This window comes from Pelophylax lessonae (assembly GCF_965119305.1).
Source record: "Pelophylax lessonae genome assembly, chromosome: 9".
Taxonomy (NCBI): domain Eukaryota; kingdom Metazoa; phylum Chordata; class Amphibia; order Anura; family Ranidae; genus Pelophylax; species Pelophylax lessonae.
In genome coordinates this window covers 238,048,907-238,063,060 of record NC_138776.1, presented here as the reverse complement: position 1 = coordinate 238,063,060, position 14,154 = coordinate 238,048,907, and the positions used below count along the sequence as shown (strand labels likewise).

General features: G+C 44.2%; 1 protein-coding gene across 1 annotated transcript in view; it reads right to left on the bottom strand.

Moving 5' to 3' along the window:
• The window catches only part of LOC309562507 (membrane-spanning 4-domains subfamily A member 4D-like), a gene marked incomplete at both ends in the record, with an annotated part of 53,424 nt that overhangs the window by 25,985 nt on the left and 13,285 nt on the right, over window positions 1–14,154 (bottom strand). Inside the window, one exon of the mRNA XM_082266746.1 lies at window positions 990–1,112. Coding sequence (XP_082122872.1) covers window positions 990–1,112 — 123 coding nt within the window. The remainder of the gene's footprint in view (window positions 1–989; window positions 1,113–14,154) is intronic.

The window sequence follows — 14,154 nt, the reverse complement described above, 5'->3', positions numbered from 1 at the left end:
AACCGCCATAGACTTTAATAGGCAGGCGAATTTTAAAACCCACAGGGACTCTTTCTGGTCACAATAGTAATGGAAAAGTTGTTTCAAGGGGACAAACACCTGGACTGTGGCATGCCGGAGAGGGATCACACAAAAAAAAGTTCTTAAAAATTGTAATTTTTTGATAGAGAGCCAATTATTGGAAAAATTAAAAAAAATAAAAATAAAAAAATTCTTTGGATTTAGCATCTGGGGGGTCTAAAAAGTGTACCTGTGAAGTTTCAGCTCTGTAGCATGTCCAGAACCAGAAAAAAATATGAATTAGGGTTAGGGCTAGGGTTAGGGCTAGGGTTAGGGTTAGGTTTCTATTTCTGATTCTATTTTTTTTTCTGGTTCTGGACATGCTACAGAGCTGAAACTTCACAGGTACACTTTTTAGACCCCCCAGACAATAAATCCAAAGAATTTTTTTTTTTTTTTTTTAAGTTTTCCAATAATTGGCTCTCTATCAAAAATGACAATTTTTAAGAACTTTTTTTGTGTGATTTAGTGTCTAGGGGGTCTAAAAAGTGTACTTGTGAAGTTTCAGCTCTGTAGCATGTCCAGAACCAGAAAAAAAAGATAATTTTTCAGTAGAGCAGGGATGGTGGGAACCCCTTTTACACCTATATGATCTTTTTTTTCTGGTTATGGACATGCTACATATATATATATATATATATATATATATATATATATATATATATATATATATATATATATATATATATATATATTAAAAAATACTCAAATACCAGCCCTCAAAGGGGCTTTTGGGGACAATATATATATATATATATATCACAGAACAAAAAAAATTACACAAATACCAGCCCTCAAAAGGGCTTTTGGGGACAATAGATATATATATATATATCACAGAACAAAAAAAATTACACAAATACCAGCCTTACATGAACCTTACAAACTCTATTATTATGATGAGTTAAAGAGCAGATTTTCATACTTACTGCCACAGCTGCCCAAAAGGTGATTGCAATTTGCACAGATATGCTTTGCAAGTAAACGTAATCCGTGAACACCAGCACAATCCCAAATGCAACCTGCAGGTAGGCCATCAAAATCTGACTTATCTGAAATTGAAATCAACAGCCATATTTATGGTTATCTAATACAATGTAATATGCCAGTAAATACCTTACAGTGTCTTTTCAAAATGACAGACAGTCCTTTTCAAGGTAACAATAACACCTTATATATAAATGAAAAAGTGCGCTGATAAATGTGAGTGTGCTGCTACCAAAGGCGAATAAATGAAATAGTGTAAAAAAGTCTGGTGCGCTACTAAATTGCAATAAAATGAACAATGTCAATCATGCATACAAATTAGTGTACAAACACTTTGAAACAATTTGAAACAAATGAAAATGTGAGTAAACAAAGTCTCTGGTTTCTCTTGCAAATTAATATAATGTGTTTTCCGTGAACAACTCCACCAGAAAAAAGCTAAATAGATGAATGTGCAAATGAAGTCCAGTGTTCATGAAAATTCCAAAAATAATCACTGGTGGCCGTGAGAAAACCAAGTGCTGCTGCAAATCAATGAACGTGACGTGAAAATCCCATCACCTGGTGAATTCACTGCTTACCAGCTTTAACCTTCCTAGCGGTATTCCCGAGCGTGACTCGGGGTTAGATTTTAGAGCCAAAAGCGGTAACCCCGAGCCACACTCGGGGTACCGCTAGGAAGATCGCTGGATCCTGGTAGAGGTTTTACTTACCTTTTCTCCGGGATCCAGCGAAGAATGCGGGCTGTATGCGGCGGCGGAGCTTCCTTCCAATCCCCTGCGAGCCCCGGCTTCCGTCTCCGGCGACGTGACGTTCACCGGGGGGGGGGGGGGGGGGGGAACCGGCGGCAAATTCAAATGTAAAAACACACCAAACACACTGATACCATTCAAAATAAAAAAAAAAACACATTACATTGACCCCCGGTGCCCTTTCCTGCAGTTTTACTGTATTTTTATGTAAATATATATATATATATATATATACAGTATGTATATATATTTATTTATATATATATTGTAAGGGATTAGCTCGGTGGTAGGCGTGGATGACCCCTTTGGGGGTGCGTTTTCACAGAGAGATAGCCGATTTGAGGTTGAAAACAAGACTGATTTATTCATGCAATTTACTTAACACAATTGCAAGCATCAAAACAGCCAAAATAAAATAAAAGACAAAATAAATCCTTGCCTCTGTGGGCGGCTACCTTCTCACGCTGGAACCTACCTAAGAAGTCTTTCCAACCTACTGTTGGGCCGACACTGCTGATCCTACAGCAGACACTCAAATGTCCATTTGTTTGCTTTTCACACAGCACAAACATTGTCCATTGAACATGTCCCTTTGTTTTCTTTCACACAGCACATGTTCATTTATAACTAGTGTTGAGCGAACACGGACTGTATTATTCGTGTTCGTACCGAATAATTGGATTTTTTGTACCCGAACACGGACACGGACACTTTACTGTATGTTCGGGTAAAAATCCGTGTTCGGTCGTTTTATTTCCGGGTTTTGCATGCTTTGGCGCTCTTTTCATGGCGGGCTTTCAACAGCCAATCAACAATCGTTTAACTGGTGTGCCTTAAGCAATCCCAGCCATGCCTGCAAATGTCTCAGTAGCTGTGATTGGCCGTCTGAAGCATGTGACCAAGTCTTTATAAGTTCGAGGCAGCCGCAGCGGCGTCATTATGCTGCTTAGATTCAGGGACAGAGCACACATCAACGTGCTGGCTGCTGATTAGGGAAAGATAGGCAGGAAAAAACCATTTGTGTCCGGATAGAATTGAGGGACAGGTCGGAGTGTTTAGGCAGGGCGAGTTGTAGGCATTTTAGGGATAGAGTCTGCTGAATTATAGGGTCAGTGTCTTCTACAAACTACAATCGATATTGCTGTGTGGGGGGTGGGGTCTGCACTCAATCCTGATCTACGATCTCTTCTCAATCCTGTTAGGGACAGAGTCTGCTGAATTTTAGGGAAACTGTGTTCTACAAACTACAATCGATATTGCTGTGTGGTGTGGGATTGGAGATAGGCAGGTGTCAGTGATCCACATCCATTTTTCTGTGTGTGAGCTGCAGTGAACACAATCTTTTTGGGCTGCAGTGAACACAATCTTTTTGGGCTGCAGTGAACACAATCTTTTTGGGCTGCAGTGAACACAATCTTTTTGGGCTGCAGTGAACACAATCTTTTTGGGGTGCAGTGAACAAAATCTTTTTGGGGTGCAGTGAACACAATCCTTTTTGGTGTGCAGTGAACACAATCTTTGTGGGGTGCAGTGAACAAAATCCTTTGTGGGGTGCAGTGAACACAAACTTTTTGGGGTGCAGTGAACAAAATCCTTTTTGGGGTGCAGTGAACAACATCCTTTTTGGGGTGCAGTGAACACAATCTTTTTGGGGTGCAGTGAACAAAATCCTTTGTGGGGTGCAGTGAACACAATCTTTTTGGGGTGCAGTGAACACAATCTTTTTGGGGTGGAGTGAACAACATCCTTTTTGGGGTGCAGTGAACAAAATCCTTTTTGGGGTGCAGTGAACAAAATCATTTTTGGGGTGCAGTGAACACAATCTTTTTGGGGTGCAGTGAACACAATCTTTGTGGGGTGCAGTGAACACAATCTTTTTGGGGTGGAGTGAACAACATCCTTTTTGGGGTGCAGTGAACAACATCCTTTTTGGGGTGCAGTGAACACAATCTTTTTGGGGTGCAGTGAACACAATCTTTGTGGGGTACAGTGAACAGAATCTTTGTGGGGTGCAGTGAACACAATCTTTGGGGGGTACAGTGAACACAATCTTTGTGAGGTGCAGTGAACACAATCTTTGTGGGGTGCAGTGAACACAATCATTGTGGGGTGCAGTGAACTCAATCTTTGTGGGGTACAGTGAACACAATCTCATACTTCTGAAGGTTTGAGGGTGCTGCCTGTTCCATACTCCCCCTACTCCTCATCTAGCCTTTTAGGGGTACAAACAATAGTAATTGGGGCCTAGTGTGGTTGTGTACGTGTGATATACATACACTTTTTTGGGATCATATTTTCTATTCCGCTATTTAATCAAAAACCTTTGGGGATCAGTTAAATTGGGGGATAGTCTGTGTTGGTACGTGTGAGAGAGATCCACCTTTCCAAGTTGTTGGGGTTCATCTCATACTTCTGAAGGTTTGAGGGTGCTGCCTGTTCCATACTCCCCCTACTCCTAGCCTTTTAGGGGTACAAACAATAGTAATTGGGGCCTAGTGTGGTTGTGTACGTGTGATATACATACACTTTTTTGGGATCATATTTTCTATTCCGCTATTTAATCAAAAACCTTTGGGGATCAGTTAAATTGGGGGATAGTCTGTGTTGGTACGTGTGAGAGAGATCCACCTTTCCAAGTTGTTGGGGTTCATCTCATACTTCTGAAGGTTTGAGGGTGCTGCCTGTTCCATACTCCCCCTACTCCTAGCCTTTTAGGGGTACAAACAATAGTAATTGGGGCCTAGTGTGGTTGTGTACGTGTGATATACATACACTTTTTTGGGATCATATTTTCTATTCCGCTATTTAATCAAAAACCTTTGGGGATCAGTTAAATTGGGGGATAGTCTGTGTTGGTACGTGTGAGAGAGATCCACCTTTCCAAGTTGTTGGGGTTCATCTCATACTTCTGAAGGTTTGAGGGTGCTGCCTGTTCCATACTCCCCCTACTCCTAGCCTTTTAGGGGTACAAACAATAGTAATTGGGGCCTAGTGTGGTTGTGTACGTGTGATATACATACACTTTTTTGGGATCATATTTTCTATTCCGCTATTTAATCAAAAACCTTTGGGGATCAGTTAAATTGGGGGATAGTCTGTGTTGGTACGTGTGAGAGAGATCCACCTTTCCAAGTTGTTGGGGTTCATCTCATACTTCTGAAGGTTTGAGGGTGCTGCCTGTTCCATACTCCCCCTACTCCTAGCCTTTTAGGGGTACAAACAATAGTAATTGGGGCCTAGTGTGGTTGTGTACGTGTGATATACATACACTTTTTTGGGATCATATTTTCAATTCCGCTATTTAATCAAAAACCTTTGGGGATCAGTTAAATTGGGGGATAGTCTGTGTTGGTACGTGTGAGAGAGATCCACCTTTCCAAGTTGTTGGGGTTCATCTCATACTTCTGAAGGTTTGAGGGTGCTGCCTGTTCCATACTCCCCCTACTCCTAGCCTTTTAGGGGTACAAACAATAGTAATTGGGGCCTAGTGTGGTTGTGTACGTGTGATATACATACACTTTTTTGGGATCATATTTTCTATTCCGCTATTTAATCGAAAACCTTTGGGGATCAGTTAAATTGGGGGATAGTCTGTGTTGGTACGTGTGAGAGAGATCCACCTTTCCAAGTTGTTGGGGTTCATCTCATACTTCTGAAGGTTTGAGGGTGCTGCCTGTTCCATACTCCCCCTACTCCTAGCCTTTTAGGGGTACAAACAATAGTAATTGGGGCCTAGTGTGGTTGTGTACGTGTGATATACATACACTTTTTTGGGATCATATTTTCTATTCCGCTATTTAATCAAAAACCTTTGGGGATCAGTTAAATTGGGGGATAGTCTGTGTTGGTACGTGTGAGAGAGATCCACCTTTCCAAGTTGTTGGGGTTCATCTCATACTTCTGAAGGTTTGAGGGTGCTGCCTGTTCCATACTCCCCCTACTCCTAGCCTTTTAGGGGTACAAACAATAGTAATTGGGGCCTAGTGTGGTTGTGTACGTGTGATATACATACACTTTTTTTGGATCATATTTTCTATTCCGCTATTTAATCAAAAACCTTTGGGGATCAGTTAAATTGGGGGATAGTCTGTGTTGGTACGTGTGAGAGAGATCCACCTTTCCAAGTTGTTGGGGTTCATCTCATACTTCTGAAGGTTTGAGGGTGCTGCCTGTTCCATACCCCCCCTACTCCTCATCTAGCCTTTTAGGGGTACAAACAATAGTAATTGGGGCCTAGTGTGGTTGTGTACGTGTGATATACATACACTTTTTTTGGATCATATTTTCTATTCCGCTATTTAATCAAAAACCTTTGGGGATCAGTTAAATTGGGGGATAGTCTGTGTCGGTACGTGTGAGAGAGATCCACCTTTCCAAGTTGTTGGGGTTCATCTCATACTTCTGAAGGTTTGAGGGTGCTGCCTGTTCCATACCCCCCCTACTCCTCATCTAGCCTTTTAGGGGTACAAACAATAGTAATTGGGGCCTAGTGTGGTTGTGTACGTGCGAGATACATACACTTTTTTTGATCATATTTCCTATTCCGCTATTCAATAAAAACCTTTGAGGATCAATTGAATTGCGGGATAGTCTGTGTCGGTACGTGTGAGAGAGATCCACCTTTCCAAGTTGTTGGGGTTCATCTCATACTTCTGAAGGTTTGAGGGTGCTGCCTGTTCCATACTCCCCCTACTCCTCATCTAGCCTTTTAGGGGTACAAACAATAGTAATTGGGGCCTAGTGTGGTTGTGTACGTGTGATATACATACACTTTTTTTGGATCATATTTTCTATTCCGCTATTTAATCAAAAACCTTTGGGGATCAGTTAAATTGGGGGATAGTCTGTGTTGGTACGTGTGAGAGAGATCCACCTTTCCAAGTTGTTGGGGTTCATCTCATACTTCTGAAGGTTTGAGGGTGCTGCCTGTTCCATACTCCCCCTACTCCTCATCTAGCCTTTTAGGGGTACAAACAATAGTAATTGGGGCCTAGTGTGGTTGTGTACGTGTGATATACATACACTTTTTTTGGATCATATTTTCTATTCCGCTATTTAATTTAACTGGGCCTCCATGCGAGACCTGTGTGCCTTGTTGCGCTGTTTTGAGTACTCCACCAACATGGCCAGTGGCAATGACGCCGTTCTCAGCTTAACTATCCCACTTCTATGCCTCCTTGAAAAAACAATTCGGGCGATGATGGAAGAGGATGTGGCACAGGATGAGGAGGAGGAGGAGGATGAAGAGGTAACATTTCCAAGGCTTTCAGGGCAGTCATTCGCAAGGGGCTCCGAGGGTGGGTTCCTGCACACGCAAACGCCAGGGACGCAATTGTCCAGCAGGGGCACAGTTCTGGAGGATGAGGAGGATGAGGAGGAGGAGGAGCTGGAGGAGGAGATGGAACCATGTTCACAGCAGGGTGGCACCCAGGCCAGCTCATGGCCATCACTGGTGCGTGGCTGGGGGGATACAGAGGACACGGACGATACACCTCCCACAGAGGACAGCCTTTCGTTGCCTCTGGGCAGCCTGGCACACATGAGCGATTACATGCTGCAGTGTCTCCACAACGACCGCCGAGTTGCCCACATTCTAACTTGTGCTGATTACTGGGTGGCCACGCTGCTGGATCCCCGTTACAAGGACAACGTACCGTCCTTAATTCACTCACTGGAGCGCGATCGCAAGATGCGCGAGTACAAGCGCACGCTGGTAGACGCCATGCTGCTGGCATTCCCATCTGACAGCGGGGCCACAGTGGAAGCACAAGGCAGAGGAGGAGGAGGAGGAGGTCGCCAACGCAACCAGGGCACCGCCAGCACCTCAGAAGGCAGGGTTAGCATGGCCGAAATGTGGAAAAGCTTTGTCAGCACGCCACAACAAACAGCAGCACCAGCAGCTCAGATGGAACGTCTTAGCAGGAGGCAGCATTTTACCAACATGGTGGAGCAGTATGTGTGCACACGCCTACATGTAGTGAATGACGGGTCTGCCCCCTTCAACTTCTGGGTCTCCAAATTGGGCACATGGCTTGAGCTTGCCCTTTACGCCTTGGAGGTGCTGGCGTGCCCTGCAGCCAGTGTATTATCTGAACGGGTATTTAGCACGGCTGGGGGCGTTATAACAGACAAGCGCAGCCGCCTGTCCAGAGACAATGTGGACAAGCTCACGTTCATTAAAATGAACCAGGCATGGATCCCACGGGACTTTTCCGTACCTTATGCAGAATAGCAATGGATACCGACCTTACCCACCCATTGTTCCATTTTTGCTCTTTCTCACTCTTTTGGGGTGTACCCTCATTTAAAATTTTTGAAAAGAAGCAGTGTTGGCTACCTCGTCCTCCTCCTCAGGGCCAGATTAATGTAGGGGCTATTGGAGCTGCAGCTCCAGGCCCCTACCTTTTATATAGGCCCCGGGTTGGCCATATTCACTGTTACCGCTCTTCTGTCACTTGTAAACACAGAAGTCTGGCTTCTATGCTCGCTTCCCCAGGCAGCACCCTCAGAACCTCCCCACACAGCGTGAAGGCCGGACAAGGAGGGACAGTTGGCGATGCATGGATGTGTTTATGGGCTTCAGAGACAGCATCCCATGTTGAATTAGGCATGCATGGCTGCACCCTTCCTCCTCTGGGTGCATGGCAAGGCACGGCCCTTAAGGCCCTTCAAAATCCTCAGCACCAAGCCCATGATGCTGTTAATCCGGCCCTGGTCCTCCTCCACCACCGCTTCCACCTACACCGCCCATAGGTGTGCGCAGCCTATTGCATTAAGGTGTGCACCCCAAAGTTGAAATACACATGCATGTGTTTGCCAGCAGGGAGAGTAATGTATCGGGGCCATGTACCTGTAGGCAAGGAGAAATAGAGCAGAGCAGGTCCCAGGGAGATCTTTCCCATCTCCTCACTGGCAATGCTATGTGCCCTAGGTGATTAGGGTGTGCCCAGGCACACCCAGCACACCCTGTGCGCACGCCTATGTCACCGCCACATCCACCACCACCTCAACCTCCCTCCTACTCCATATGGGCCTCGTCCTTCAGAGATGAAGAAGAACATTGTTTTATTTTTCTGTTTTTTTTTTGTTGTTTTAAGTTATTTCCCTATCCACATTTGTTTGCAGAGCACTTGCCATGCTCTTAATTACGTTTTGCTGCCATTTGCAGCACTCTAGCCCTTTCCTTTGGTGTTTTAGAGCCATTTTAGTGCCTTAAAGTTCGGGTCCCCATTGACTTCAATGGGGTTCGGTGTCCGGGAAAAGTTCGGTAAAAGTCCGGGACACGGACCCGGACTTTTTTTTAAAGTTCGGCCGAACCCGTCGAACACGGACATCTAGGTGTTCGCTCAACCCTATTTATAACAGGATCCTTTACTCTTTAGATTCTTCACATTGAACACAGTTCATTTAGCAGGTCCCTTTACTCTTCACACTCTTCACATGGAACACTTTGTCTTCTCACCTTTGAGACGTCTTCACTCGTGGTTACCCTCCTTAGCTTCACATCGCTGTAGGGGGTCTTCTCCCATGCTCACCAGCTTGTCGGGAGGCACACATCCGACTGTCCCCCTCTCCCAGCCCACACGGCGACAGGAGGCAGCAGTCCTTCTCCCATGCCCACACGGCGTCGGGAGGTACACGTATGTCTGCCTTCCTCTCCCAGCCCACACGGCGACAGGAGGCAGCACTCAATAGATTTTCTCTGGACAAATTATAGAGGCCTTGATCTCCTCATTCTGAACAGCTGAATGGTTTTCAACTTCCTGCTGGCTCTTTTTGCAGCCAACACCCTATAGTATCAGTGAACTTTTCAAAGCAGGTGGGAATGTGTCTCCTCTCAGTGACTACATTCCCAGATTTACCTGACTTCCTGTCACATACCCCCCCCTCTTGTTTCAACCCTAGGGTTGGGACACATATTTCCAGGCACGCATGTGTCAGGCACTGCTGACTCACTGATAAGCCTCCTATTATCCTCAAGCTTCCGGATGAAACTGTTTCTGTCATCTTCACTGACAGATTTCTCATAAATGCCACACAGTTTGTCTCTCATCTCATATACACATTCTTCAACTGCATTTTTGGCATAATTTTGCTCCTTCTCGTTTCTGTCATCTTCATTGACAGCTTTCTCATAAATGTCAGACAGCTTGTCCCTCATAACCGTCTGTCCAATCCACCATGGAGGACCGTGATCCATAGGCAACTCAATTGGGCTAGTCTTAATGTCTTCAACATTCTTAAGACGCCTCTCTCTGCAATCCATAAATGTTTTCCACAAAACTTTGAGAACCTTTGCTTCACTAAGCTTTGTTCCAAGTAGGGACTCTTGACATCCCTCTGTGACTTGAGTTGCCTCTCCATACAGCTGTACACAATCATTGACTTTTTGTTGTAAAAGGGAATGATCTTCCTTCTTGAGCTTTGCTTGCTCTAAGATGCTGTGCAGAGGATTTTCCAATTGAGACAACAGGCTGTCACACATTTCTTCAAAGTGACCCCTGTTCCTTTTCCCAGAGATATCAATATCATTCAAACATTTCATATTCATAGGCAGATCTGAAGCATTTGCACTCATCAACTTCTTAAACTTTTCGCCCTCCTGAGCGAGTCGCAGTAAAGGCCTACTATTTGATTTGATATTCAGTTTATATTTCTTGCCAAACTCTTCACAGAAGTAGCCAACCAGAACATCATCAACTTTCCTTCCACCAACATAGGGGTTAAAGGCAACAACACAGTTGAACCCAGCGATCTGGGTGGTATCCATTATAGACCTCCTCTCTGCATCAGTGAAGAAGCATGGAACTGCAACACATTCTTTTACAGGTTTCTTCAATGCACTTTCTGCTGAACTATTTGACCGCTCAAGGTCACCTAGTTCCTTTTCTCTATCTGAATTCCACATGGAATGTATCTCAAGATCACGATCAAATTTCTGCCACCTGTCTTTCACCAGTTCCATTTTGGAAATATTCCCTGAAAGGCACTTGAACTTAATTTGCTTCACGTTTTCATCAACAGCCTTAGTTTTCTCCACTAGGTGGCGTTTGCTTTTTTCTCCCAGATTTATATCACTTGCTTTAGTTTTCTCCGCTTTAGTTTTCTCCACTAGGTTTTCAGCCTGAACTGAGAAAACATCACATTTCTTACACAGCTCCTTTGTTTGCTGAAGTTTTTGAAGGAACGGTTTATTCCACAGGGGTGATTCAAGCCACATGTCATCACATTTCTGAGGCTCACTCAGGACAGACCCCAAAACACTGATCCTTTTAAAAACTGCATCAGGCACACTATCCCCTCTTTGGGACAGATCCTCTGTTGCCTGGAATTCCTCTTCCAGTTCCTGCAACGGAATCTTCATCTCTTCTACTTGCTGTTCTAAGGCTCGCTTAGACTTTTCTAGCTCCTGAACTCTTTTCACAACATCATCCTTGGAGCTGACCAATTCTTCCATTTCTGTACGCAGCTGTTTGTTAACACTTTCTAGTTCAGCCTTACACTCTAGAGCTTCCTCCAAAGAGCGAGCCAAGAACAGGGCTTTGCTCTCGTTATCACGCGCCTCCGCTTCTGCGCGGTCGCGTTCTTCTGCATATTTTGCAGACACAGTCTTCTCTTCACCAAGCATCTGATCAAACTTCTTTTTCACATCTTCAACACACTGTAATGAACCAACGCTTTCTTCCATGCGTTTTTTCATATCCGCTATCTGAGCTTGCAATGTTGCGACTTGCTCTGATAGGTTTTTCTTTGCTTCCGCCTCCTCTTTTAATTGTTCCAGGAAGCCATTTTTCTCATCTTCCATTTGTTTGAGCTTTGTGCTAAAACTCAGCCTTTGACACCTCTCTTCCTGTAAGAGTTCCTGCGTGTCTTGCAGCTGCGATTCCAAGATAGAAAAATCTTCCGCAATTTCTCTAGATTTGCTGTCTGCTTGAGAAAGCCGATTTGTAACATTGTCCAACTCAACCTGCAGTCGGTTTGCCTTCTCTGACAGCTTAGCACACAATCGGTCACCTTCTGACACCTTGACTTGCGATTCCAGAAGCCGTGCCTCTACTTTTTCCCTCTTATGTTCACAATCTCCTTTTCCCTGCATAAGAGCTTTCACCTCATTGGCTAGCTTCTGGGAATGAGACTGTAATTCTGCCACACAGGCTTCTTTCTCCTTTAACTGCTGCTGGAAACGTTGGGCTTCACCTTTCCAACTTTCACAGTCTGCACGTAATTCATCTACCACATTGCTCAAAGTGGTGAGCTCATACACAGTACTCAGTAATTTAGCCTCTCTTTCACTTTTCTCGTTGTCGCTGAGAGACAATGTCGTTTTCAGAGCGACATTCTGTTCCTGCGACTCCTGCAGGTCTATTTTTGTAACTTCCAAACACTGAAGACTTTTTTCCAGCTGATTACGCAACTCCAACATTTCACACATGCTTTGCTTCTGCAAAGTCTGAATTTCACTTTCCTTTTCCAGGAGGATGGTATCTTTCTCCATTATAGTCTCTCTGCGTTTTTGCAACTCGACCAAAAGAAGAGCAGTGGATTCTTCCCACTGTGACACATGAGACTTGAGTAGTTCATTCGTTTCCTGCAAGTTTCTATGCTCCATCTTAAGCAATTCCAAGGCTTGTTCCTTTTCTTCCATTTTCCGTTGCAAGGCATCCAACTCAGCCCTGCACACATACTCGGTTTCCTCCAAACCGATGGCCTCCATTGGCTGCTGGCGTCTCTGTTTCCAGCCTGCCATGCTCTCTTGGTGATCCTTTTGTTGAGCTGCAAAGCTCCGTTGTTTCAGCATCTCCCCCATTTTGGGTTTACTTTTCATCTGAGAACCCTGCGTCTCCATAGCAGTTTCATTTGCCCCAGTGTTGCTAGGGACAACAACCTTCCTCTTTAGTAGACTCTCTTTAGGCATGGATGGGGCTGGTTCAAATGGTAGCATCCCCTCCATCCATAGAATCCGGTCTCTCATTTCATCTATCTTTGCATTTTTCAGGCGTTTGGATCGCCCCATCTTCAATAACTCCACAAACAAATTTTTCACAGTCCAGCAAAAAATTTTCAGACCACTGTCTCTTTAACACATGTAGTTTTTCTCTCTCTTGCAAGATCTCTTTTCCTGCGCACACAGTTTGTGCAGTCACTTGCACCAGACACAACAAAGTTCATCAAATAATTTTGAGACCGCTGTCTCTTTAAAACACTTTTTTTTTTCTGTCAGGATCTTCTCTCCTGCACACATAGATTGTGCAATCTCATGCACCAGATAAAGTTCATCAAACATTTGCACTTCCTTGCAGGGATCTCTGCTTATGCCCACTGCATACCTCCACCATATGTAAGGGATTAGCTCGGTGGTAGGCGTGGATGACCCCTTTGGGGGTGCGTTTTCACAGAGAGATAGCCGATTTGAGGTTGAAAACAAGACTGATTTATTCATGCAATTTACTTAACACAATTGCAAGCATCAAAACAGCCAAAATAAAATAAAAGACAAAATAAATCCTTGCCTCTGTGGGCGGCTACCTTCTCACGCTGGAACCTACCTAAGAAGTCTTCCCAACCTACTGTTGGGCCGACACTGCTGATCCTACAGCAGACACTCAAATGTCCATTTGTTTGCTTTTCACACAGCACAAACATTGTCCATTGAACATGTCCCTTTGTTTTCTTTCACACAGCACATGTTCATTTATAACAGGATCCTTTACTCTTCAGATTCTTCACATTGAACACAGTTCATTTAGCAGGTCCCTTTACTCTTCACACTCTTCACATGGAACACTTTGTCTTCTCACCTTTGAGACGTCTTCACTCGTGGTTACCCTCCTTAGCTTCACATCGCTGTAGGGGGTCTTCTCCCATGCTCACCAGCTTGTCGGGAGGCACACATCCGACTGTCCCCCTCTCCCAGCCCACACGGCGACAGGAGGCAGCAGTCCTTCTCCCATGCCCACACGGCGTCAGGAGGTACACGTATGTCTGCCTTCCTCTCCCAGCCCACACGGCGACAGGAGGCAGCACTCAATAGATTTTCTCTGGACAAATTATAGAGGCCTTGATCTCCTCATTCTGAACAGCTGAATGGTTTTCAACTTCCTGCTGGCTCTTTTTGCAGCCAACACCCTATAGTATCAGTGAACTTTTCAAAGCAGGTGGGAATGTGTCTCCTCTCAGTGACTACATTCCCAGATTTACCTGACTTCCTGTCACAATATATATATATATATATGTGTAAATATATATATATATATATGTACGTATATATGTATATATATATATATATATATATATATATATATATATATATATATATATATATATACACGTGTATATATATATATATATATGCGTA